Source organism: Hemibagrus wyckioides, linkage group LG28 (genome assembly GCF_019097595.1).
Source record: "Hemibagrus wyckioides isolate EC202008001 linkage group LG28, SWU_Hwy_1.0, whole genome shotgun sequence".
Taxonomy (NCBI): Eukaryota; Metazoa; Chordata; class Actinopteri; order Siluriformes; family Bagridae; genus Hemibagrus; species Hemibagrus wyckioides.
In genome coordinates, this window is record NC_080737.1 from 18,191,507 (window position 1) to 18,216,863 (window position 25,357).

The 25,357-nt window shown below is 39.9% G+C and overlaps 2 protein-coding genes across 3 annotated transcripts in view; one reads left to right on the top strand and one right to left on the bottom strand.

Moving 5' to 3' along the window:
• Window positions 1–25,357, bottom strand: part of LOC131348162 (astrotactin-2-like) — a 384,655-nt gene that overhangs the window by 39,315 nt on the left and 319,983 nt on the right. For both annotated transcript variants that reach the window (XM_058382844.1, XM_058382845.1), the window contains exons 14-19: window positions 23,283–23,407; window positions 22,121–22,225; window positions 19,877–20,056; window positions 10,672–10,934; window positions 3,825–3,958; window positions 3,034–3,182 (exon numbers count right to left, since the gene is read on the bottom strand). In XM_058382844.1, coding sequence (XP_058238827.1) covers window positions 3,034–3,182; window positions 3,825–3,958; window positions 10,672–10,934; window positions 19,877–20,056; window positions 22,121–22,225; window positions 23,283–23,407 — 956 coding nt within the window. The remainder of the gene's footprint in view (window positions 1–3,033; window positions 3,183–3,824; window positions 3,959–10,671; window positions 10,935–19,876; window positions 20,057–22,120; window positions 22,226–23,282; window positions 23,408–25,357) is intronic.
• On the top strand, window positions 14,177–19,275 carry trim32 (tripartite motif containing 32). The gene is made up of 2 exons (XM_058382846.1): window positions 14,177–14,251; window positions 15,047–19,275. The coding sequence occupies exon 2, from the start codon at window positions 15,062–15,064 to the stop codon at window positions 17,075–17,077; it is 2,016 nt and encodes a 671-aa protein (XP_058238829.1). The 5' UTR covers window positions 14,177–14,251; window positions 15,047–15,061; the 3' UTR covers window positions 17,078–19,275.

Sequence of the window (25,357 nt, forward strand, 5' to 3'; positions counted from 1 at the left end):
TCTGATGAACTGAAGGAAATTTAAAGTGGACCATCATTCACATCATCTGAGTGAAATCAAGAAGCAAGGACTAAACTCTTAAACTCAAAAACGATTGGCTTTTGATGGCATAGAGCTTTGAAAGAGTCCAAGTCCCAGCTGGTCTTAAGAGCAACATGATGAGCTATGAGAAGGGCTGAACTTCATCTCCTGTTCTTTCCATTGCTTCTGGTTTTTGACATGAAGCAGTTCCACATTGTCTTTAATGATTATAGACTACCATGTTTTATTTCCCGAGGCAGGTCATCCAAGACCAGAAACATTTCAAGGATCGTTTATTATCATACAATCTGTACTTGTTGATGATGAATGTCTTTTTGTTCAGGGTGGATTTCACTGGCTGGGCAATTTGTCTCCAGTTGCTAATGGCCCTTACTCTTCTCTAAAAGTGGCCCATTCTTTCCTCAAATCCTTTTTAGCCCCAGCTTCATATCATTGCTGTCGACCCCCAGGTAACAGGTATGTTAAAATCTTTACCTCACAAGGTAACATGCGATAGATCTGGCTCATTGACATAAAAAAATATCTTCTCTGATTGGAAACATCACACCTGAGTCACAATGCCAACATTTAGAGGATTCGATTTGGTTCTTTGCGGACTGCACGCACAGCAAGGTGAAGAAATTTATGACCAATGCCTTGGCTAGCATTTTTTTCCCAAGGACTGTCCATAAATTTATTTATCTATCAGCTAATTGACAAGGATGTATTGCTAAAAAAATGTGTGAGTCACCCACCATCTGCCCCTTCCTGCCCCTCCGGCCTTACTCCTGCACAAATGGATGACTAAACCTGGCCAGATCTACCTTTCCTCTTCCCTATCCTCCTTTATTAAATGCCTATCACCCAGATGCTGACTCACTATCTATGACTTAAGGGTGGAGGAAGGAGGGGGTCCAGGCCAATTAGGAACCCAGCAAATCTCTTTCTTTCCTTCCTAAACTCCATCCTCAGGCTTCTGTAACCTTTTCTCTGAAATGACGGAGCCTAAGTGGACTTCACAAGATCAACAGAGCCATCAGTCAGTGTGGTGTGGTGTGTGTGTGTTTTTTCTTCTACCAGCTCGCCAGCCCAGGAGGCTATGAGGAAGACGTCATATAGAACAGTCATTTCCCAGCACAGGGAAATTGAATTTCTAAATTGGTCGCAGTCATAAGATTAGAACGTCGACTCTAAACAAACGGTGACCTTCTTTCCCAGCCAATTTTGTTGTCAGTTGAATGTTTTAAAAGTTTTACATGCGTCATGTCAATTTTGACTGCTCTGTCGTTCAAAGTATAGACATAAAGATAAAATATGCATACTCGCATACAGGTCAATACACATACTCGCATGCACATGTACGTTTGTATTCATTTCTTTGGCAGACTCTCTTATCCAAAGTGCCTGGGTCCAGTGTTCTTCAATGCCCGCTCTTCGGGTAGTCCTAAATATTAATCATTGACCACCATTATCTTGAAGGATGCCTTTAAATATGCAGTGTTTAGTCCATTTCACTCAAACCTTAGTAAGTTTTTTCAGTCAGTGCTGGTTTTTTCAGTGCAGAAAGAACCCAGCATTACGTTCTCAACACCCTGACCACAACACCCAGTCTGAGAGCATCTTAGTGAGGTGGAGTGACCTCTAGTAAACATTTACATTTCTGTCATTTGGCAGACGCTCTTATCCAAAGCGACGTACAAAAGTGCTTTGAAGTCTCTTAAGAGTGCTTGGAGAAAGTGATTCAACTGTGAATCCAGGAAGTAAATTAAACATACTGTGCATTTTGTTTGTAGCATAAGTTTTTGTAAAACTGAGCCAAAGGACAGAGCTGTATAGCTGTAGAAATGCAATGTGTTCTGGAGATTTTTAACAATTTATAAAAATACAACCAAAAGTTTGAACATGAAACACATATAGTAGGTAAATCCACATATTTGGCTTCCATTTTGATGCTATAACAGACTCCACTCTTCTGGGAAGGCTTTCCACTAGATGTTCAAGCATGACTGTAGGAATTTGTGTTCATTTAGCTACAAGAGCATTAATGAGACTAGATTAGACACTGATGTTGATGTCCAGATCCAGTTCATCCCAAAGGTTTTCAGTGGGGTTGAGTCAGTGTGACGGCTCTGTGCAGGACACTCAAGATTTTCCACTCCAAATTGAACCTTTGTGCACAGGTGCATTGTTGTGCTGGAACAGGTCTGGGCCTTTTAGTTCCACTGAAGTAAAATTGTAAAGCTACAGTAGACAAAGACTCTCCAGATCAGGCATAACCTGGAAAGGGACAGTGTGGGTGCAGGTTTTCATTCCAACCATGCAGAAGCCACACCTTAATCTTTTGGGGGATGTGGTATCTTAGTGGTTAAGGCATTGGACTACCGATTGGAAGGTTGTGAGTTTGAATCCCAGGGCCACAAAGGTGCCACTACTGAGCCTCTGAGCAAGGCCCTTAACCCTCAAATGCTCAGTTGTTTAAAATGAGATCACGCTGGATAAGGGCATCTGCCAAATGCCCTAAATGTAAATGGAAGCCAAGATTATGTGTGCCTTCTGCTTGATTGGTATGAAAACCTGCACTCACACTGGTCCTTTGTGGATAAGATTGGACACCCAAGTGCTGTGGCAAATTTTGGGGATGGCCAGCATACGGGGGGTCAGGGTCAGTTGTCCAAATACTTTTAGCCATATAATGTATACATAGCACCATGCAGAAGGTGCTGACACAACAATTAACTATCTCTTCACATTTTTTGTTGCCATGCTTCTTACTAATAAATGCAAAACATTTTTTTTTAAAAAATATTTCACCCCAGAGCTACTCTCAGCCAAATTGTTTTGCTTTATATTGTGTTAAATAATGGGCAGTGTGAATTTCGCTCTGATTACTTTGTGACGAAGAGGTCTGAAATCTCGTTAAGAGTAGTGTGTCTTCAGCAACCAGCTTTCTAGATGTTCTAAAGAGCACATGAAATACAGATAGCGTTTCAAGTACCCCAGTAACCTACATACCGGTGTAGATCTCGGCTTCAGATGGGTCCTCGATGCGCTTATGTTGGATGATGTAATCGGCCACTTTGTAGCCAATCAGAGGTTCCACATCTACCCACTCGAGAGCCACTACAGTGCTTGAGGGCTCCAGGTGAGGAGACAACCTCAATCTGCAAGGCAAAATGTCAAGATATGTTTCTTTATATTAAAAATAGGTGATCCTATTAAAGGACAGTACTGTATTGGCTGTTTGTATGCCAAAGCTCTATGCCAACAAAAAGGCTGATCAGCAGTCAGTAGAGTTTGTATATATATAGAACATAAATATTTTTTTCATAGATTATTATAAATCAGAATTATTCCATTTTAAATCTTCTTCCTGTTACAGTGGAGTAATTTGATAAAAAAAAAAAGCTAAAGCAAAAGCAAAGTACTTCTTGTCTATAATATCATTTACCAGCCTCAGAATTTACATTCAGTCTCCACTATGCTATAATCTTTAATCAGAAAAAATTACACAAATCATATCTTAGGTAAAGCTATGATAAGGTCATCCAAAAGTCAAAGGTAGAACATTTATGAGTTTTTTTTTTACACAAGACATCTAATTTCAAAAACAATTGGGTCTGAAAAATCACTCATCTCCAAGCCCCTATGACTCATAATTACACAAAGTACTGACAGCGCAGAACATTCTGGTACCTTCCTCAGGAGGAACAGAAACTGTCAGACAGCAATTAAAGTGCAGTGAGGGCTCGATGAGGCGAGACACTTGGAGGATGAGGAGTAAGCGAGAGGGGAAAGTGACTTACACAGGCTGCAGCAGGGGGCTGCAGTTCGGCAGGCCGTCGATACCGAAGGCGCTCAGGTCGCAGCGGCACCAGTTGTCGATGACATCACCTTTGCCCGCGCACCAGTATGAGCTCATGGCGGCACTCTTGAAGGCCTAAGAAAGGGTGAAATGGAACAGGTGAAAGAAAAGCAATTAAATTCAGTGAGGGCACAGTGAGTCATACCTCGGGAAGCGGTAGACTACACACTCGCTCGCGCCTCGACTCGAAATGTGGCACGGCTCTGTGAAGTCGCACTTGCAGAGAGGGCATCTCCAGGCGCTTTGTACAGACATGGGCATGTCTGATTTTAATTGGAAACCGTGACAAAAAGGTCAGACAGTGGGACTGTCAAAATCTGGGAACTCTTAGGTTTATGAGAGGAAAAGCTAGAAGAATAAAGGGAAACATGCAAAACCATATCAGGCAAGTGATTCAACTTCCATCTTCACTGATATTAGACAAAATTGTACCAAATGATTTAGTAATATCCATGGCCTTGCCATCTTGTATTTGGAGTTCCTAACATCTCTGGTTTAAACGGATCAAATGATAGGGCTAGAACTGACTACAGACCTGGTGAACAACTTTTTTCACGTAATTAAAGTTAGATTTAATGCTTAATTTATTGATTTATTCTTTCATCCCCTGTCACAACTTTATGCTGCTCAGGATCACGGTGCATCCTGGAGCCTATCCATGAAACACTGGGAATCAGGTGGGAATACTGGATTCTGGATGGGACGAAAACACATTCACACCTTTTTGGTAGAAGGGAAACAAACTACCTTATGAAGCTCAACTTTCTTCCTATTACCCATCTCTTACTTTCTCAACTTCTTTCTCAGCACCCACGTCTCCTATCCATGCCTCTAATGGATATCCAGTGCAAAGCAGAAGCTGGCCAGGTTCTCACACTCAATCACAATCACTCATGTCATTTAGTTAAGGGCATGGCCTGCACTCACAAAATTTAAAGGCCAAGACCAATTTATTAAAGAAGTGAAATCAGGCGATTCCTGCTTGGTTGGAATGAAACTATACCACCTGGTATAAAGTAACCACATGAGTAATTTCAGCCAACTGATGACATCAAGATAAACCAACTTGGCGGCCTGAACTGTGGTCACTACATCAGCAGGCGTTTATACGCACTGATGGCATCACTCGGTGATCTTAGTGCCAGGTCGCAACATTCATCTGCTTCCAAGCAAATATTAGTAAACGCTTTTGATGAAGGAAACGTTTTAGAGTTGGAGTGGAGGCGGATGGCAGAGCAATCCAATCTATGGAGTTATAACGACCTGCATGAAAGATGCTTTACAGAGAAAGAAAGAGAGAGAGAGAGAAAGAAAAAGAGAGAAATGTGTGGGAGACATGGGGGGGGAGCTCTATTAAGAAAAGGAAGAAAGAAAGCGAACTGGTAGGATGGATTGAGAGAATTAAGAGAAAAAAACAATCAGATGATTGGCTTAACCGAGATGAACTAATGTAGTACAAGACTAGCAGCCATAATAAACCATAAATTTAGTTGCCTCTGTGAATGAGAAGCAGAACGTGAGAAAACAACATGTGAGCTTTTCCCATTCAAAAAAAAGAAAGAAAAACCCACTCTAAGACATGTATGACCACTCAGTGGCACATGTAAAAAAGAAAACACCAATTACAACCACAGTTACATTTTCCAAGTAATGTGAGCTAGGTTGGATTGCGTAAACAGCAGCATACATACATACACTCTACATGTGTGTTAACTGTTAGTGGCTTTCACTGTGGGGGAGACTGCCGAACTTCACACACATACACACTTCTTCCTGAAGGAAATAAGGAAACAATATGGTGACCTTTCAAATCACAGCCTTAAATACCAAACAGTGTTTAGAAAAAGAGGCCGAAAAAGATACGCATATGCATGCCATCAGAAAATATACTTTTTGACAAGATAATGACAGAATAAATGGACTAAGATGTATGTAGTCCTGTAGGCTATTTTGCCAAATAAACACAATCTTTTTAATGCTTAGAAGACCCTTGAACTGTACATGACACCTTCGTTTCGTAAAGTAAGTTTCAGAAAATCCCATTGCCACTGATGGGAAACGGACCTCCAAACGTATTTATGTTCCACTTATCTTTGTTCAGCCTATTAATGTCGCAATTCCCTGCCTGAAAACAACATAAACACTGGCCAGACGGACGGCGTGATCGATTCATTGAGTGCGACCCCAGGAGCGGTGGGAGCTCATGCCTACCACCCAGGTTAATGGAGCACAGGACATAGGCCTGAATGGGAAATGGAAAATATCGCTGAAACATCTTCCAGGTAACGAGACCTTCAGTTGAACCTGTCGTTCTTGAGGGAAGGAACCGAGATGGTGGCTGAGCTGTTTAGAAATCAGGCAACATCATCTTAGCATGCTCTAAGTAGATTTCCTTTACCATTCAATTGTAAATTGAATGTAAACTTATCCTTACTCGTACTCTAGGAAAAATCTTTTTTTTTTTCTCAGCACCTGGTTTAATATTTAATAACTTATATGCTCATGTTGGCTTCCTTCTTTCAAATATGTATTGGATTTGCTCTTGCTTTGAGCACCTACTCTCCAGCTAAGCATTTTTAACACCTCCTTTACAGACGTATGTCCATTCAATCATTCACATTCATTTGAAAAGCCCTATCGCCCGACACACACTTACACAAACATATACATATACCCACTCCCTATGAGCATTTAATTCTTCCCAAGATTGCTTGTAACACATTTTGCAGATATTTTGGATGAAAGGTCTGTAAGCAGAAACCGGGACAGGAAATGGCTTATGCTAGCCATTTGCCAAGATGCAGGACAGTTTGTCAAAAAAGTTCATCCATTGTTGTCCAGTCGTGAAGTCCTTATTTTTTGTGAAACCAAACCTGGTGTTGACTTACTGGTTTATTAACATGCTTATTTGTCTGGTCTGGTAAACAGGGAGATCTGACCAAAGCTTAATTGTTTGTTTTTCTCTTTGATTTGCGTCACTGACCAAGAGTAAGATTTCATTAGGAGAAATCTACTCATCCCCCAAAAGAGATTATAGGATTTCTATGAACGCTCACTTTGAGGACACTAACAGAACTATAACACTGGGGGTCTGTTGAGGTGACGGGTGATAGCTTCAACCCCAAAGGGATTCTCGAGTGTTGTCAACTTTTGAGAGTTGAAACACACATTAAAACAGCTTGTTTCTAACCTTGGTGGCCCATCTGTTTTTGCCAAGCCATCAAATATGCATGGGATGCAAGATATTCTTCATTTCCAGTGGCATGGAGAGAATGTTTTTTAGAGTCTCCACAAATCTTGAAAGTACCCCCATAATCTTTGCATTATGGAGAAGATATCCTCTTGGCCTGAGATGCATAAAGCTCTTACTGTGTGCCTTCCAGTGCAGGACAGAAAGAGAGTGTGTGTGCTGAGTCTGCTGGGGGTTTTCATTGTGATGAAAACAGGATCAAAAGTGTCACATGAGAAGCCTGGCTGCTTCGCCAATCCTGCTAGGCCGAAGTTTCCTCTACAGTGTTTTTTGAAGGAGGCAGTCAGCTAATTCCCGCTCTGAGTAATCCAATCCCAGCATGGCTCTGTGAGGGTGAGACTGACGTGTTAATAGGCTTGACATGCTTCATCAAGGATTGTGATGTCTTGCAGGGAAAATACAAGAAAGTCTTCTGTATACAGTTACCAAATGAGCTTTAGCATGTTTATACACAAGATCTTGCATGGGTTCTGATTGCAAACTAAAGGAAAAAGTCCAATCTTAAGTCGCACATCACTGATCTAGAGATAATCTAGAACCTGTTTGATCAAATTCATACTGAAGACAACAGTATCCTCCTACAGCAATTGAGAATTTTTTTAATTATTTTTTGGGTAGTTGAGGGTTCTCAGTTTAGTAAAGAAAAGGAGACCATTGTATTATTGGGTTGGACATAAAACCACAAAGATGAGCTTTGCAACCATATATATGCTCCAGTTGACCAGCTAATCATGGAGTGTTTAACTTTCTGGAGTTCACTTTGGACTAAATCAGAGATGTTGATTTTTATCCTTAAAGGCTGTAGGTTTCCAAGATCATCTGATTGACCATGTCATATCAGGTGTGGCTCCTGCTTAATTAGAAAAACCGGCCTTTGCAGATAAGACTGGAACTCATCGGTATATACTCCTCCAAGGATTATTTGGATCCAGTGAGGATTCATCTGATGGTTACTGGTTCTACCTTTTGAAAGATACCCTATCAGAACATTTCATTCTTTAGGTTCCCCAAGAGGCACAAACTTTTATCGCCTTACATTTATTCATTCATCTTCAGTAAGGTTATTTCAGTCAGGTTCACTGTGGACCTGGAGCCTATACAAGACCCATGGGGTGTAAGGACAAGATGAACTGATTGAACAAAAACAACTGGCAGGCACACTGGCCCTTTGTGGACAAGTCTGGACACCCTTGCTCTACAGATCCCCCAAAAATTCTGTGGATGGATAATGAGTCTAACTTTCCAATGAGACCCTGGGGCATCATTTTTTGAAAAGGGAAACAAGATGGACAAACCAAGGCAACAATTTAGAGTGAATCCAGAGCCTATCCATGAAAAACTGAGCATGATGGCAAGATCTGCTGTTTGAAATGAAAACAAGGAACTTCTCTGATCCTTTTGGGGCAAAATTTGTCATTGCTCTACACGCAGTCAATGATTCATTGGATCCCCCAAGGTTCCAAGGTGGAAGGTGGAATTTGATCTTGTTTAGATTCTCCAGAGGGTCAAATCAAAGAACCATTTTGGGTGTTACATTCATTCATCTTCAGTAAGTATTTTATCTTTGTCAGGGTCAGGGTATATTTAGAACCTTGTGAATACTGGGTTCAGGGTGGAAACACAGCTTGGAACAGAGCTAGTACCTACCTCAGGGCAATCTACAGACTTTGGGGCAAATGTACAGACACTAATTTTCCAACTGGGAAGTTTTGAAAGGAGGAAGGAAACAGGTGAACCAGAAGGAAGAGTGCTAGATAAAACCTTTGTGTCTTCATTGCTTTATTTTGATTCTTTGGTTCAATACACTTTTGGGGTATTCTGAGATATTTCAGTATATTCCGGTATATTCCATCTGCACTAGGTTTTTCTTTTCTTATAACCCTGAGCTGCACATGCTTTATGAATTGCCAGTTTCCTGCAAGACCATATAGTTGCTCATATACACTTGTGCTACTTGATGTAGTATAAACTAAATGTGCGAAGCAAAGCAGAGAGAGGCGCTGAAGGAGCTGGAAGAGACATATAAAGGAGACTCAAAAGATGTATTGGCTGGTGCCCCAGAGTCGATGACATCAGTGACATCCGCATCAATAACATTGGCATAATGTCAGTATTTTCTAAGGGAGAGGTCCAGCCATCTGCATGTCTTGTCTACACTGTATGTGTGTCTAAGTGTGTGTGTGTGAGAGAGTGTGTGTGAGTGCAGGGGGGGATGCCATGCTCTTCTGTTTGTTTACCTATCGACAGACTCTCACTAGGGACTGTCTGATATTGATTGCTCGCCTCTCACCCCCGTCGAGCCTCTTGTTACTGGTGAGAGTCATTTGTGCAGGCATGACAGCATCCTCACACACACATACACACACACAACCACAAGTGATCACTAGGGGGGAACAGAGGACAGAGAGATGCACGGTGCTTTTGAAGTCGTCAGATTTGTCAAAGCGGTTGCTTTGGTTAGTGCGTCAATCTCGCGTCTGCCTCGTAACTCGCAGCAGCACAACAGACGCTGGCTAATTCCATCGTAGACGTCAGCGCCGAGAGAAATGAAGCGGAAAAACGAGAGCAGTGGCGATCCGCTCCAAACACGATTTAATATCCTCATTAACTCCATGAGTCAGAAGATACAGTGGCCACTGGGCTGCTAATTGAATAAGAGTCTGCTCCTCGAGGAGAGATATGTCAGATTTTTTCAGTTTGTGAGGAGGATGAAGTGCAAGCATGTGTAGCCTACACACACACACACACACACACACACACAGTCTGCCCTTTATCTTCTCTATTCATCATAACCCACTAATGAGAAATCAATGTCCTGGACCTGAGAACATTTCTAGAGTTAAACATTTCTGCCATCTGCTGGAGGATTTTGTAATTACACTTGAGCCACTTTCACGAAGTGACACAGACATTCTGGTGTTTATTACAAGTTCCTAAGATATTTTAATCTGGATTAGACCTGCAATAAAACAAGAGTACGCTCTAGATTTTTTTTTGTATTAATTCAATTCAGTTCAATTTGATTTTATTTCTATAATGCTGTTAAGAGTGGACATTGTCACAAAGCAGCTTTAAAGGAATATAACAGAAATACAAGATTAAATATAGAAATATATAATAGAAATAAAGGTTAACGAGAATGTAAAATGTTAGTAAGATGAGTTTTCAGAGAATTGTATCTCTATCTGTTTTCCAAATTTTTTTATATCCACAATGTATTATAAATTAATTATATATTTTTATTTATTTATTTATTTATATGAGAAACCTTTTCATATCTCATTACTAAGTTATGCCTCATTTATATGCTAAATGATTTTTAAATTAAACTTTTCGATAACTAAATAAAAAGTATGATGTTGTCCTTTAAAAAAAAGCAAACTGAGGAATATAAGAATAAAATCAGCTTCAGGGAGGAAACAGTGACTCTTCATCATATCACTGCTGATTATTTTCCTGTACACTTTAACTTCAGTGTGTTAAAGCCTATATATTTTTTTAAATTTGGTGGATATTTTTCAGCTGTAGTCTCTCTCACCTCTTTGGTGAAGTTGTCCTGTATGAGGCTGTAGAGTGGCACTGAGCGGCTGACCTCCAGCAGCGCAGGCATGGGGCTCGGACTGTCTCTGCCCACCTGCTTGCACAGGTGACACGCCGCCGGGCAGCTGCCCTTCTCCTGACACTGGATCTCCACTCCTGCCACCAGGTCATCAGACAACAGCTGAGTCTTCATCAGGTCAGACAGGTAGGTGATGAAGGGTACGGCTTTCAGGTCCCGGCGGCTCACCTGCTCCGTCACCTCTGTGTGTGAGAGAGAGAGAGAGAGAGAGAGAGATAGAGATAGAGAGAAAGAGAGAGAGCACACAAAGAGAGAGAAATAGAGAGAAAGCGAGAGAGAGAGAGAGAGAGAGAGAGAGAGAGAGAGAGAGAGAGCATTAGGTGTACAGTAATTCTCAAGGCAACATTATCTTGAAGCCATTTATGACATTCTTGGTAGTGAAATGCATTATTAACCCTTTATAGCAGTACACCAGTGTTCTAGTCCAATCTAAATGGACTTATGGAACATTTTAAATCTGAATAAACAAATGAAATGATTTTATCTCCTCGAGTCTGATCTAAAATAATTTAGGACTCTGTTGGCTTTCAGTGTGTTTTAGACGTGTGTTTTTCTCTCTGTTGGAGAACCTTACACAGAATTTCATGGTTGAAGATGAAATCTGAGCTGCTTTTTAGATGAACAAGCACTCAGAGCATCTCAGAGAGCAGAAATTGGTTTGATATTAACATTTACTTTGAACATTTGTGTGGAGAAAATGAACCATTTTTGTTGATTTTGAACTTTTTGATGAATATATCAGCCCTAGTAGGCTGGGGAAAAACAGAAATCCTTCTGAAACACTTCAAACTGAGTGTCTACTTTAATATGAGCTTCATATTAATCTCCACCATGGAGTGGGACGTGACAAAGACATTCACTGCTAAACCAAACGGGAGCAAAGTCCATTTTTTTGACCTCTGGGCCGAAGATTTAACAGCCTGTTTACCTCATCTGTACTTTTATCATGATGTAAAGGTATAACAGTGGTTCAGTAATGTCTTTACCCTACAGTGCTGTTGGATTTCAGTCCTAATTAACCAGATAGTGTTTTCTATTATCAGCCGCTTATGGTTTCTATAGTAACAGCTCGTTCACAGGGACTCGTACAGCAGACGGTCTACATAAACAGCTTAAACAAATGATGTGCCATCGCTGATAAGTTGTTATGTGTAATTGTTTGTATTTAACATGTATTGACTGAGTCTACAGCGTCGGGGGTTTGTATTATTTGTTGTAACAGGAAAAGACAGGAGTTTATGCTTTGCTGTTCTTGGTAAGATCACAAGATGTGGGGTTTTTTGGTCTCATTAAAGAAAGAGAGTGATAGAAAGAGAGGAAAGAGCTGTATCAGAAATCAGAAATCAGGAATTATTAACCGTTCCACAAAGTATAATATAGCAAATATATTTGGATTAAAAAAAGCATGAAAATAACAAAGACTTATAATATATATATATATATATATATATATATAGCACTGAAGATTTATTTTATTTTATTTATTTATGTATTATTAATAATACTATAATAATAATAATAATAATAATAATAATAATAATAATTATTATTATTATTATTATTATTATTATTATATTTATTGTTTTTTTATAATTAGCTTTGGAAATTTGAACGAGAAACACCAAATAAGGTAATAATAAAAATAATAATTATTATTATTTTATTTTTTATTTATTTATGTATTATTAATAATACTATAATAATAATAAAAAAATAAAAATAAAATAAAAATAATAATAATAATAATTATTATTATTATTATATTTATTGTTTTTTTTATAATTAGCTTTGGAAATTTGAACGAGAAACACCAAATAAGGTAGTCTGAGATTTGAGATTTAAGCTGATACAGGAAAATAATCAGCTTCAAGCTCGCCCTCACACGTCCATTACATCTGAGACACCACAACACACTCGAGTGACTGAGAGTAACATCACTGAGTACATCGTCGATATGAAAACAAAATCATCAGAAAATGTGTAAGATGTTCAGATATTAAAATGTGCATGTGTGAATCTCTGTTAAATTAAATGCTGAGGTAACTGGATCTTATGTCTTACCAGCAATTTGATTAGTTCAGCTAATCTAAATAAATAAATAAACAGTGATGGACAGATTGAACTTATCCATGACTGGACAGACTGCAGCAGCAGCAGCAGCAAATAGTCTGTGATTCACTAAATATTCTGATGTGTTGATATTTTTCAGGCAGATCTCTACTCCCACCTAGCGGCAGGGAACAGACATTGCAGAATAAAACATCTAGGGATGATGTACACTTTACTAATCAACTGTCCTAAAATAACAGATGTAAATATTAAAATATACTTTTTAAATAAGAAAATTGCATATATATTTAAGTTAATTAAAATAATACTATTCAGTAGAAATACTATTAAAAATAAAAAATAATGTATGTAATGAATATAATTAATACAAATACAATGGACTGATCTGCATTATTAATATATGAAAACAGAGCTTTATTTGATGATGTACGTCTTTATTTTCTTTAGTCATCAACTAATAAAGTAATTAGTTTGTGTGTTTGTTTGTAAAAACAAATGAATTAATTCTTAATTATATGAATAAAAAAAATAAAAATAAATTACTAACGAATAGTTTGACACTGTCTAAATGTATTTATTTATTAATAATATTAATATATAATATTAATAATATTAATGGCAAATTTATATTAATTATAAATATATTAAGTATAAAATATATGGCATATTTATATTAAATATATTTAATGTGAAAATGACAAATGAATTAAATTGGGCTAATTTATATCTTCTTTCCATCCTATTTATACAATTAATGTGTATTCATATTAAGGTCAAATTAAATGTTTGTCCTTAAATATACAATATGCAGCATATTTATATTAAATATATTTAAAATAAAAATAAATAAAATAAAATTGCGATGAATTTAAATCTTCTGTCCATCCTATAAATTTATTTATTTATTTAATTGAAAATACAATTAATGTGTATTCATATTAAGGTCATATAAAATGTTTGTCCTGTCCCGGAGTTATTATGGCATTATTCATGGCAAATTTATATTAAATTTAAATATATAAAATATGAAATATACGACATATTTATTTTAAATATAAGTAAAAATGAAAATAAATTCAGTTGGGCTAATTTAACTCTTCTTTCCATCCTATTTATTTATTTATTTATTTATTTATTTATTTATTATTTTTTATTTAACGCCGCAATAATATTGAGTTATAGTATCATGTTTATTTATGGTTTAAGGTACATATGTAATATATTAAAAAGAACAGACGAGGGAAAATAAACCAATACGGGTGAATGATCGACCTCTACACCAATCAACGCACAAGAGCTGAAGACGGCGTCCACCAATCATATCAGTCGGTAGGCGGGACCTTACTTAAAGCCCGAATGACGTCAGCTCCGCAGTGCTCGGGTTGTTCATGCTGCATCACCACACTCAGGCTGACATTGAGCTGAGGAGGTAAGCGCTACTGTGTGGACAAACTACATCGCATTACGTACTTTAAGTCCATTTCTAAACTCATACGGCATTTTATCTAGATTTGTCCGCCTGCGTATTGTTTTAAATCGGCTTGACACGTTGTTATTATTACTCGGTAATCAAAAGCGCTGCATTCTGCATTGTGGGTTTGTGTTAGCATGGCTGCTAACTAGCACAATAATAGGTGTGTGCAAAGCTTAATTATTATTAGTCGCTTTTTTTTTTTTAACAGTGCATCCAAAATCTGTCTATATTTACATATTTTCTTCATGATAAAGTTTTTATGATAGATACTTTTATTCTTAACCTGAAACGCTCTCATTTATTCGTGTTTGCTGACGCAAAAAAAGTATTTATTTTTGTAAACGCATTAAAACCCCCCCAGCGGAGGCTCTGGAAAAGAGAATAATATATACTGCACTAACGTGGAGCTTCATACATCACATCAGAGGTGGAAAAAACGTCTAATAAACTCTGACACCTTGCAGTAACATATGTTAGAGTGAATTATATTTATTTTAAGCACTATAAACCTGTATCACGTGTTTCCACCATTACAGGGAGTGGCTGCTTTATTTATCAGTCATTAAATAAAGTAACAACAAAAATCCAGCTCTAGGAAATGCCTTTAATAAAACCTCACAGGAAATGGAGAACACAGGAAATGTGATTCCCTTTAAATCTCATTTCCTTGAAGCTCACCTGCGTGGAGTTGAAAGTGTTTGTGATATTACATAACGCTTACATAAAGCACTTTTGTTTTCTAATCCATAGTTCGTGAAATGCATCATGGCAGCCGTATCATGCCTGGATCCGGACCTGGTGCGAGAGGTGCTGGAGTGCCCCATCTGCCTGGAAACCTACAATCAGGACCAGCTCCGTCCCAAACTGCTCCAGTGTGGCCACTCCGTGTGCCGGCAGTGCCTGGAGAAGCTCCTGGCGAGCACCATTAACGGCGTGCGATGCCCGTTTTGCAGCAAGGTGTCCCGCATGAGCAGCATCTCGCAGCTGGCTGACAATCTCACAGTGCTGAAGATCATCGACTGTGCCAGCACGTGTGGCTCGGCCGCCGGCCTCATGTGTAAGTCCTGCAAGAACCGCCTGCCACGTCACTACTGCTCCGACTGCTCTGTGGTGCTATGTGATGCCTGCAAGGTGGAAGGTCACCAGCATCATGGACACACTGTTCAGACCACCCGTGCTGCTGCCGAACAGCGCCGGAAAGACCTCGGTGGACGGCTGACGACTCTTCGAGATACCATGGCGAATATTCAGAAGAAAAAAGCGGCGATCGACAGCATTTCGAAATCCTTGCGTCTGAAATACAAAGCGGTGCAGCAGGAGTACGCCAGGTCTGAGCTGCAGCTTCAGGAAGAGCTTGGGCGATCGCGCCGTGCCTTTGCAGCATCCCTGGCTGAGGTCGAGAAGCTCAATTCTCAGATTCTTGAGGAGCAAACCTACCTACTGAACATCGCTGAGGTCCAGGTTGTGTCTAGGTGTGACTACTTGACCATGAGGATTAAGCAAACAGACACTGCTCTGCTAGAAGAGGCAGATGGGAACGACGAAGAGGAGCTGGATGTAAAAAGCAATCTTCCTGTACTTCTAAAACTGCAAGAACCCGAGCTGGTCAAAACGGAGAGCCCACAGTCATTAGATGTGGGGCAGCTGACGACCAAACAGTGCACTGTGAATACAGATGAAGAGGATGGTCAGGAGGCTGCTGCTGCTGCTGCTGCCACTGCTGCTATCACGGCCACAGCTGCCCCTGTAGATGTTTATCGTGACGTCGATATGACGAGCACCGTAGAGGAAGCTGTGTGTGCCTCACCAGGTAGCTTCAAATCCAAATCCGTAGACGGGGGTGGACCTGCAACTGGGGGAGCATCCGGAGGTCAGTTTTGTCAGTTTGTAAAGAAGATGGGGTGCAAAGGGAACCTTCCGGGCATGTTTAACCTGCCGGTGAGCATCTGCGTAACTCCTCATGGTGACGTTCTGGTGGCGGACCGAGGCAACTATCGAATTCAGATCTTTAACCGCAAGGGCTTCCAGCGTGAGATCCGCCGCAACCCGAGCAGCATTGACAACTTCGTCTTGAGCTTCCTAGGTGCCGACCTTCCCAATCTCATCCCCCTGTCCATCGCCATCACCCCTCAGGGACTCATTGGCGTCACGGATAACTACGATAACTCTGTCAAGGTTTACACCACGGATGGGCACTGCATTGCGTGCCACAAGAACCAGTTGATCAAGCCATGGGGGATCGCTGCCATGCCTTCTGGGCAGTTTGTTGTATCTGACGTAGAAGGAGGCAAGCTCTGGTGCTTGGCGGTGGATCGAAACGTCGGGGTCGTGAACTACAACAGGTTGTGCTCAGCCGTCAGGCCTAAGTTTGTGACTTGTGACTCTTCGGGGACGGTCTACTTCACGCAAGGGTTAGGACTGAACATCGAGAACAGGCATAACGAGCACCACCTGGAAGGAGGGTTCTCCATCGGGTCGGTCGGGACGGATGGCCAGCTCGGGAAACAGCTCAGTCACTTCTTCTCCGAAACCGAGGATTTCCGGTGCATCACGGGAATGTGCGTGGACGCCAACGGGGACCTGCTGGTGACGGATAGTGGCCGCAAGGAGATTCTGCAGTTCCCCAAAGAAGGAGGTTATAACATTCTGATTCAGGAGGGACTGACGTGTCCTGTCGGCGTGGCCGTCACGCACAAAGGACAGCTTCTGGTTTTAGATTGCTGGGACCACTGTGTCAAGGTGTACACCTATTTACAGAGGCGGCGCTCGTCGACTTGTTAAGATTGCACCGTTTTATCTGACTAGTCACTTTAACTCGAGGGCTGCGTTATCTCAGACATTTCGTCGGGCAGGTTGAAGGAAGTGCAGATGAAATACTACTGCCAGCAAAGGACGAGGGACAAAACGGCCTCGCTTTTATGGCTGTGGCTACGTTTTTTGTTTTTTCTGGAAATACCGCACAACAGACGGCAATAAGTTGAACAGTGTTGTCTTTTGAGTGGGAGTGTTTGTGACATCATTAACGTATGAAAAAAGCATCAAGAGGAAGGACCGCAGGATTAAAGTCAAGAGCTTAACCAAATGGAAATATTTGATCTGGATGCGTAAACATGTTTACCCACTGATTAACGAAGATTCCTGCTCGTGTTTCTTTCCATCCACCGAGAAGTCTTCAATGTCAAAGTGCCCTCTTGTAATAGGGAACACCTACGTAGTTTCATCCCGTAGCATAAAATATCGGCACACAGTGTAACTCCATCCGTTATTCCGTTAACCTCGATATATATAACGATGATGCGCTTAATGGCATCGTCAACGTAGATGTTTTTGTACCTGTGTACAAGTTTGTTGTGGTTACCAAAGGACTCCAAGATCAGGATTTCTCAGCATGTGATCCCTGCAATAGTTTGTAAATTCACTACAGAAAATATGACCTGCCGACTTTTAGGAATTTTGCGTAGGTGCTCACGGAATTTGGTACGAGTTTGTGCTAAAAAAACAAAAACAAACACTTAAGAGGGTTAAAGAGCAGCAGCAGCAGAGTCAGTCGACGTATGCATCTGGAATTGCATAGAATCTACACCGCTTCTGGAAGCCCCGCCCCTTTCCTCAGTTAGTCATATTTTTCGCCAACATTCTCGACTTGCAGCCTCAGTTTTCGTCACAGGAACTTTACAAACGATTTGAGTTAATAAATGTGAAAAATCTTAAGACACTCGAGGTAGCTAACGTTAGAACATCATAGTCATGGTCTTTACGCTAGAACGTGGCTGTACTGTAAGCAAGAGCTGTGAAGAACACCAACGCCTTCCACCATTCGTCTTTAAACAAACATTTACATGCAGGCTTTCTTTCTTTCTTTCTTTCTTTCTTTCTGTTTTAGAAACAACGTTACATACAGCAGTTAGTAAAAAAAAAACGCACGTTAACAACCTCTACGCAGTTTTCCTTGTTGCATTTTGGCAGGTCTGGAAAACGACAGCAGGACAATATCAACCAAGCCGTATACAATCCTACAGCGATCAAGTGTCCTTGTTTTGACTTACGACTTAATTATGAGCTGGAATTATTATTGTTATTATTATTATTATTATTATTAGGAATATTAGGAGTCTTAACCGAAATGATCAAATTTGACGTAATTATATGCACTTGCTAGTTGATTTTGTACCGAGACGCCAATCTTATAGACGTCTAGATGCATCACCCGCAGACTCCATAGCTGTTTTGAACGTGTGTAGCTTTTTCTTTTTTTTTTTTTAAACGATTTCATAGAACAAAAATAAAGATATTAAAGAACGTAGCCATGATCTTAAAAAATAAAATTAAATTAAAAAACGACAATCCAGCGCAAGTTTGATCGTTTCATTCCAGAAAATTCCGCAACTCCTTGAAGTTTGGCATGTCCCGACATTTAACATCGGAAATATGTTTCATTTTGTGGAAATTGTTATGAAATTGTATTAGTATTTATGATAAAAACAAAAAAGGAAACCTTAGCTATAAAGCAAGTTGTTTATTTAAATTGTTAAACATATCAGTTCTATCCATGAGGCATTTTATTTGTTTGTTTGTACACTTTAATGAAAAAATAGAGCACTTTAGAAAGCACTTAACTGGATAAATACCTCCGGAATGCAGCACCGAGGGTAATTAGAGTGTTTACATCACGTTGGCAATACTTTGAACCCGGGACATGCCGGCTTTAAACCGAGTCGCATCCAAGAGCTGCATCTAGTCTAGAAGTAACACAGTGACTCGAATTGTTCAACATCGTTATCGTCCCTCCCATGATTTTAATAAATAAAAAAAATAATAAAATAAATGTATTAAAAAACAGGGTGCTGTAAACACGTCAGTCCTGGACACTACACGGTGACTGTGAATTCAGTGCATAGACGTTGTGAAGTAAATCTCTCCAATTCTTTCTTTGTGTTTGTTCATGATCAATTGTGTGCAATAAATTCGTTAACAAATTAGTTTAAGCTTTCGTGTGTTTTTGTACCAAACAGGTTGCATTTTCCTTTGGGTTTTTAAAAAATAGGGTTGCCAGTACAGCAAAAACAAAACTTATTTTTCTATTTTTAGCTTTTATTTGAGTCACTTTTTACCTTCAACTTCTATTAGAAATGATTCCTTGTAGCGTCAAACATTTTTAGCAGGAAAGTCACGCTATTTTATTTGTTAGTTAATTATTATTTTCTTTATTCAGACTAAAGATTTTCACGGTCCTGTAGGGTATTTTGTAACCTTTAAAAGGGGTTTTAAAATGTTTACAGTGATATAAAAGATTTACAGGATGTAAAATGCTTCACAGCAGCAGGACAAGTGCACTAAAATGGCGTGAAAGGTTTTTTAAAGGGGGTTATAAATATAATAAAACCTGGGCCAGGAAATTATAGGTAGGGTAAAACAGCAGTTATTTATTTCAACATGGCTTGTCTTTAATTTCTCTCATCTTCTTAAGGTCTATATGACCACATCAGCCTCGAAGCTTCAGCTTCCAGACCATCTACGTTTCAGCTACTTCTCGTCTGTTGCTTTTTTATTTCTGTTCTCGTCTTCGTCCCCCATACTCACCTTTCTGGTACTGGAGCCAGAGCTGCTGCTGCACCTTCTTGCTGGGGAAGTAGATGTTGCAGCTGAGCTCGGAGCCGTACAGAGCCTCGGAGACGTAATGGCTGCCATACTGCTGGATGAAGGACAGGAGCTCGTCACGTGTGCTGTCCGCTGTCAGAGATTTCAGAACCTTAGAGAACCCTGGGGTGGAAGAGACACAAGCCAGGAATTGGGAGAGAGGAAGCAGAACTTTGGTGATTATTGATGCACAGATTTATTGTTCAAAACGAGAGGAAAATGGTGATTAGGGGCTGCCTTTATGGTTGAAATAATTCAAGAGAAAAAAATATGGCCTTTGGTCAATCCTGAAACAGATTAATAAACAAAAAAAATAAAAATTAAATAAATAAATTAAATGACATTTAAATGAATGAATAAATAAATAAGTAAATATATATTTTTCCCCTACATGTATTTTAAATATTTTTTAGCTGTCACCATACTTTTTTTTATTTTATTTTATACATTGTTTAATCAAGTAAGAAAAAAAAATAAAAATAATGAAAGAAATACAGTCAGAGGAGTATGTAAGTGTGACCCATTAGTTTTATTTTATTGAATTGAATTTTTCCAATGGGCAACACACAAAACAATAAATTAACAAATAAATAGTTAATTAAATTCTTGTGTATTTTAGCCTAGTGGAAACAGCAAGCTTTCCATGGTGGAAGTCACCTACATGTTACGGAAAGAGAGGAACAGCTGCATTAATATTTTACAAGAAGTCCTCTGGGGACTGGATGTCAACTGATCCAAGCCTGTGCACAAACACTCAAAGATCTCAGCCATCTTTAAAGCCCAGTTTTAAGTCCCAGGTTGTGCTTGTGTAACTTTTATCCTACTCTGTCGATCAAAAACGGCCCTGGGCTAGACAGAGTTTGTAAGCGAGTGTAAAGCGAGAGGTTAAATACTGCATGAGACCCTGGAGCAACGAGCTTTGATCAGCAAGAGCACCGCTTTCACATATGACTCTAAAGAATGACATAAAGCATGGAGAGTCATAAATACACGCCTCTGGGAACGGAAGGAAACTCGCGAATCCTCCACCTCTCCACCATCTCATGTTTAGTCATGGTGTTCGATCTGATGTTTACCTCACAAAATACCAGTTGGCATGGATTTCCCAGCTATCCAACATATGCAGGCTTTCCAAATCCATTGGCATTAATGTGGACTCCTTTTTTGCTGTTATAATAAGCGCTACTGTTCTCTAGATGTTGGATTGTGACTTTGGGGATTTGTGCTTATTCAGCTACAAGAGTATTAGTGAGATCAGACGCTGATGTCGGGATGTTGAGAAGACTCCAGTTTCAGTGAATCCCAAAGGTGTTCAGTCAGGACTCTGTGCAATTCTCTATGGAATTCTTCCTTTCCAACCTAGGAAAACTACGGCAGCAGAGAAGCGAAAAACAAAATAACAAATCCGAAAACAAAATAACAAATCTAACCAAAAATGAAACAACAAATTGTAAACAAAATAACAAATCCAAAAACAAAAAAACAAAACAAATCTATCAGAAAACAAACAAAAAAAATCCGAAAACAAAATAACAAATACAAAAACAAAAAAAAACAGAACAAATCTAACTGAAAACAAAATAACAAATCTAACCGAAAACAAAAAAAGAATCCAAAAACAAAATAACAAATCCAAAAACAACAAAAAAACACAAATCTATCTGAAAACAAAATAACAAACCAGAAAACCCAATGACAATTTAGAGAAACTGGAAAAGGTATGTATGGTTTGTGAATGGGAATTCATGCCTCTGACATCTCTAACTCAAAACACAGATACAAGAAGTCGAAAATTGTGTATCTAACTTTATTTCTCGTACACACGTGGAGTTTGTCTGAATTATCGGATTCGTTATCTTCTTCTCGGAATTGTTATTTTGTGTATTTTGCAGTTCTCAGCCACTGTAGAAAACCCTAGGTGTGTCCCTAATCGCAGACTTGTGCACTCGTCTATGCCGTTTGGTTTTAGTGTGAGTCTTGTGTTCACAATGAAAATTCTAAGAAGAAGAGGAAGTAGAATGTTGGACACTTCCTGCACTGTACACTCCCAGCTTTGCTTACATAGCAGAAAAGGGGCAGAGCTACCAGTTGCTAAGCCAGGAATCAAGGAGTTTACAACAAATCCCCCAGGGGAAATATTTCAGGTGTGAAAAGCTCTATAATGCTTTATAACACGAGATGGTGTACCTGTAGACAGAGTGATGGCGCTGAGCTTGACCTTGTAGAGGTTGCTCCGGACTTGCCACTGTTGCACCATGGGATATCCCATCCCCTCACTGAACTGGGCGTCTCCTGTGGAACACAAACAACATCAAAATATAACACTAAAGAAATAGAAAAAATCTATAAATGATAGATAATGTGACATCAGAGCGATGCACAGGTGCTAACTTCACAGGTAGAACCATTCAAAGAACCCCTGAGGAAAAGAACCCGGTTCTGTCTGTGTGTTTGTTTACTCCTGAAACTGACCCAGATACTGACCGAGCCAAAGCTCACATCCGATTTCACAGAAAGCACACTCTCAGTGTTATGTAAGTCTTTACATCAGTCAAAAAACAAACAGAGAAAGATCATAGTGTTGCTTTTATTTTGTCCTTTTGAAGCCTCCAGTGGACGAAAAAAAGCAGAGGAGAGATGAGGTGAGGGGACGGGAGGATGAAAAGAAGAAGTGAACACTGTCTGTTAGATTAAGGTCAAGAGAAGTGTGTGTTTGTGTGTGGATGTGGTTTTATATCTTAGAGAAGAAAACAAATGTCCCCGCAAGGATAGGAATACTGGACATGATTCACCTCAAGGGGACTTTGCATGATACCCATGAGGAAAGTTAAAGAAGTGTGTGTGTGTGTGAGTGGGTGTGTGTAAGTATGTACACTATGTTGCCAAAAGTTTTGGGACACCCCTCCAAATCATTGAATTCAGGGGTTGGACTTGGCCCCAGTGAAAAGGAACTCTTAATGCTAAAAGACATTTTGGACAATTTCATGCTCTTTGTGGGAACAGTTTGGGGATGACCTCTTCCTGTTCCAACATGACTGTACACCAGTGACCAAAGCAAGGTCCATAAAGACATGAATGAGTGAGTTTGGTGTGGAGGAACTTGACTGGCCTGAACAGAGTCCTGACCTCAACCCAATAGAACACCTTTGGGATGAAATTGTCCAAAATGTCTTGGTATGAAGCTGAAGCATTAAGAGTTCCTTTCACTTGAAATACGGGTCTGAGCCCCAACCCTAAAAAACAGCACCTGAATTCAATGATTTGGAGGGATGTCCCAAAACTTTTGGCAATATTGTATGTGTGTGTGTGTGTGTGCGCGTGAGACCCGTGACCCGTGAGAGTGACAGACCTGTGAGGAGCTGCAGGTTGGGAAGGGGTTCAGACAGAACTCCTCTGCACTGCTCCTCCACAGGCAGAGGGATGACCATCAGTCCATCAGCCAGTTGAGGGAAGTCCTTAATGAAGTTGTTGTCCCTGTAGAGAGACGAGAGAAACAACAGACAAGAAAAAATGCAGCTTTAAAATCCAGAGATTTGGAAAGCTGCTGGTGTTTTTGTTTCCTTCTTTTGATTCTGTTGCTGCTGCACAAGATATCCTGACTGTCTATCCTGAGGGAAGTTCTCTCTCTCTCTCTCTCTCTCTCTCTCTCTCTGCCTTTCAGTCTCTCCCTCCTCTCTCTATTTCTCTCTCTCTTTCTCTCTCTCTCTCTCTCTCTCTCTCTCTCTCTCTCTCTCTCTCTTTCTCTCTCTCTTACACATACACACTCTCTTCCTGCCTATCGGTCTCTCTCTCTCTCTCTCTCTCTCTCTCCCCCTTTCTCCCTCTCTCGGGAACCTTGAGGCTGCTTATCTCTTCATGCAGTTCCACGGCCGCATCCCAATCTCTGCTTCCTCCCTCACTGCCCTTTGAGGTGCAACAACTCATCACTCTGAGGCCCAGTCAAATCAGTCAAGGCCACCTCTCTGAACTAGCACACACTCCACACACACACACACTTCATATGGTGTGTTTGATGCAGAGGTGCTGGTTGGTTAAATGATCTGCTGATGTTTTCCAACATTTCTTTATTCCTTGGCAAAAAAAGCAATTAAGTTATGTTCAGAAACTTTCTTTTTGTGAAACTTTGTACTTTCTGAAGCTCTACTTCAACTTTTACCAGACAATTTGAGTCAGATAGGCAGGTTCACTTTAACCTGAATAAAAGATTTTCAGTACTTTGACCACTTTTGCTTAAGAGCCAGTTTGCAAGACCTTCACATGCTCAGCTCTGTGCTTGGATTGTGTCCTGAATCACTTCTAACCTATTTTGTTGTCTAAAAAAAAATCACAATAACCAATCCTATTCAAAACCAAAGACTTGAATGTTAACTATTCCCTCTTTCTCTCGTCTTCCTCTCCATCCATCCTCTCCGACTTTCTGTGGAAGAGAGCAAAAACCGCAAGAGCCTGTTAGGGGCAATCAGGAGCTTCTTTAGTGGAAGAGTGCAGAGGAAAATTACAGAACAGAAACAGAGAGAGAGAGAGAGAGAGAGAAAGAGAGAGAGAGGGAACTGTAAAAAGATTACTCGGCCATGCTCGCAGAAATATATCGATTGCCAAATTTAATCAGGCCACGTCTGGCCCTGCTGGGAGGCCACCAACGTTGACGAGTTCTCCCAAACCAAGGTCTAACTGTATGGATTTTTCTCCCACATAAGAGTTTGTCCTTGTCACTGAGCACGAGCTCGTTAACCATTCCTCACTTTAGCCTCTTCTCCATCTTGGACCCAGGCTGTGAAATGGCTCTTTCATGAGATGGAGTGGGTCAAATACAGGCAGGCTGGACGTTCATCAGTGTTTCACACAGTTTATGTTCAGAACCCTGTTCTGAAAGAGTCTGGGTTTCTCTGGACCGCTCACTGTGGAGCGCTTGAGGCTTCGCTTTCTTCTTCTTCTTTTCTTTTATATTTTATTTTAAACAGCTCTTATTTCTTAGTAAGACGTCTGGAGCAGTGCCGGGCCTGAGCTGATAATAATGAAAGACAATCGTATGGCCCATTTACTGCAGGTTTACTGGCACCAGGATTAATCAGTCAGACTAAATTAGAAAGAAAGCTGCTTCAAAATATCACACTGAACACGCTCAGTCTGTAAATAACGACTTTAACCAGCAAATCGTTCAGGAACGGATACGGTGTACAGAAATATACTTAAAATCCTTAACCTTGAAAGATGATTTTCAGCAGGTTTTTCAGTGTTGTAAAAATAAAATAAAATAACAAACAAACAAAAAATAAATTAAATAAAAAATAAAATAAAAAGCAAAATAAAATAAAAATTAAATTACATTCAATAAAAAAAACATTTATTTGAGGATTATTTGTCTTAAAGACTAAAAAAGAAAATGCATAGCCTCCGAGGGTTTAAAGTTAAGTGCATGCAGCA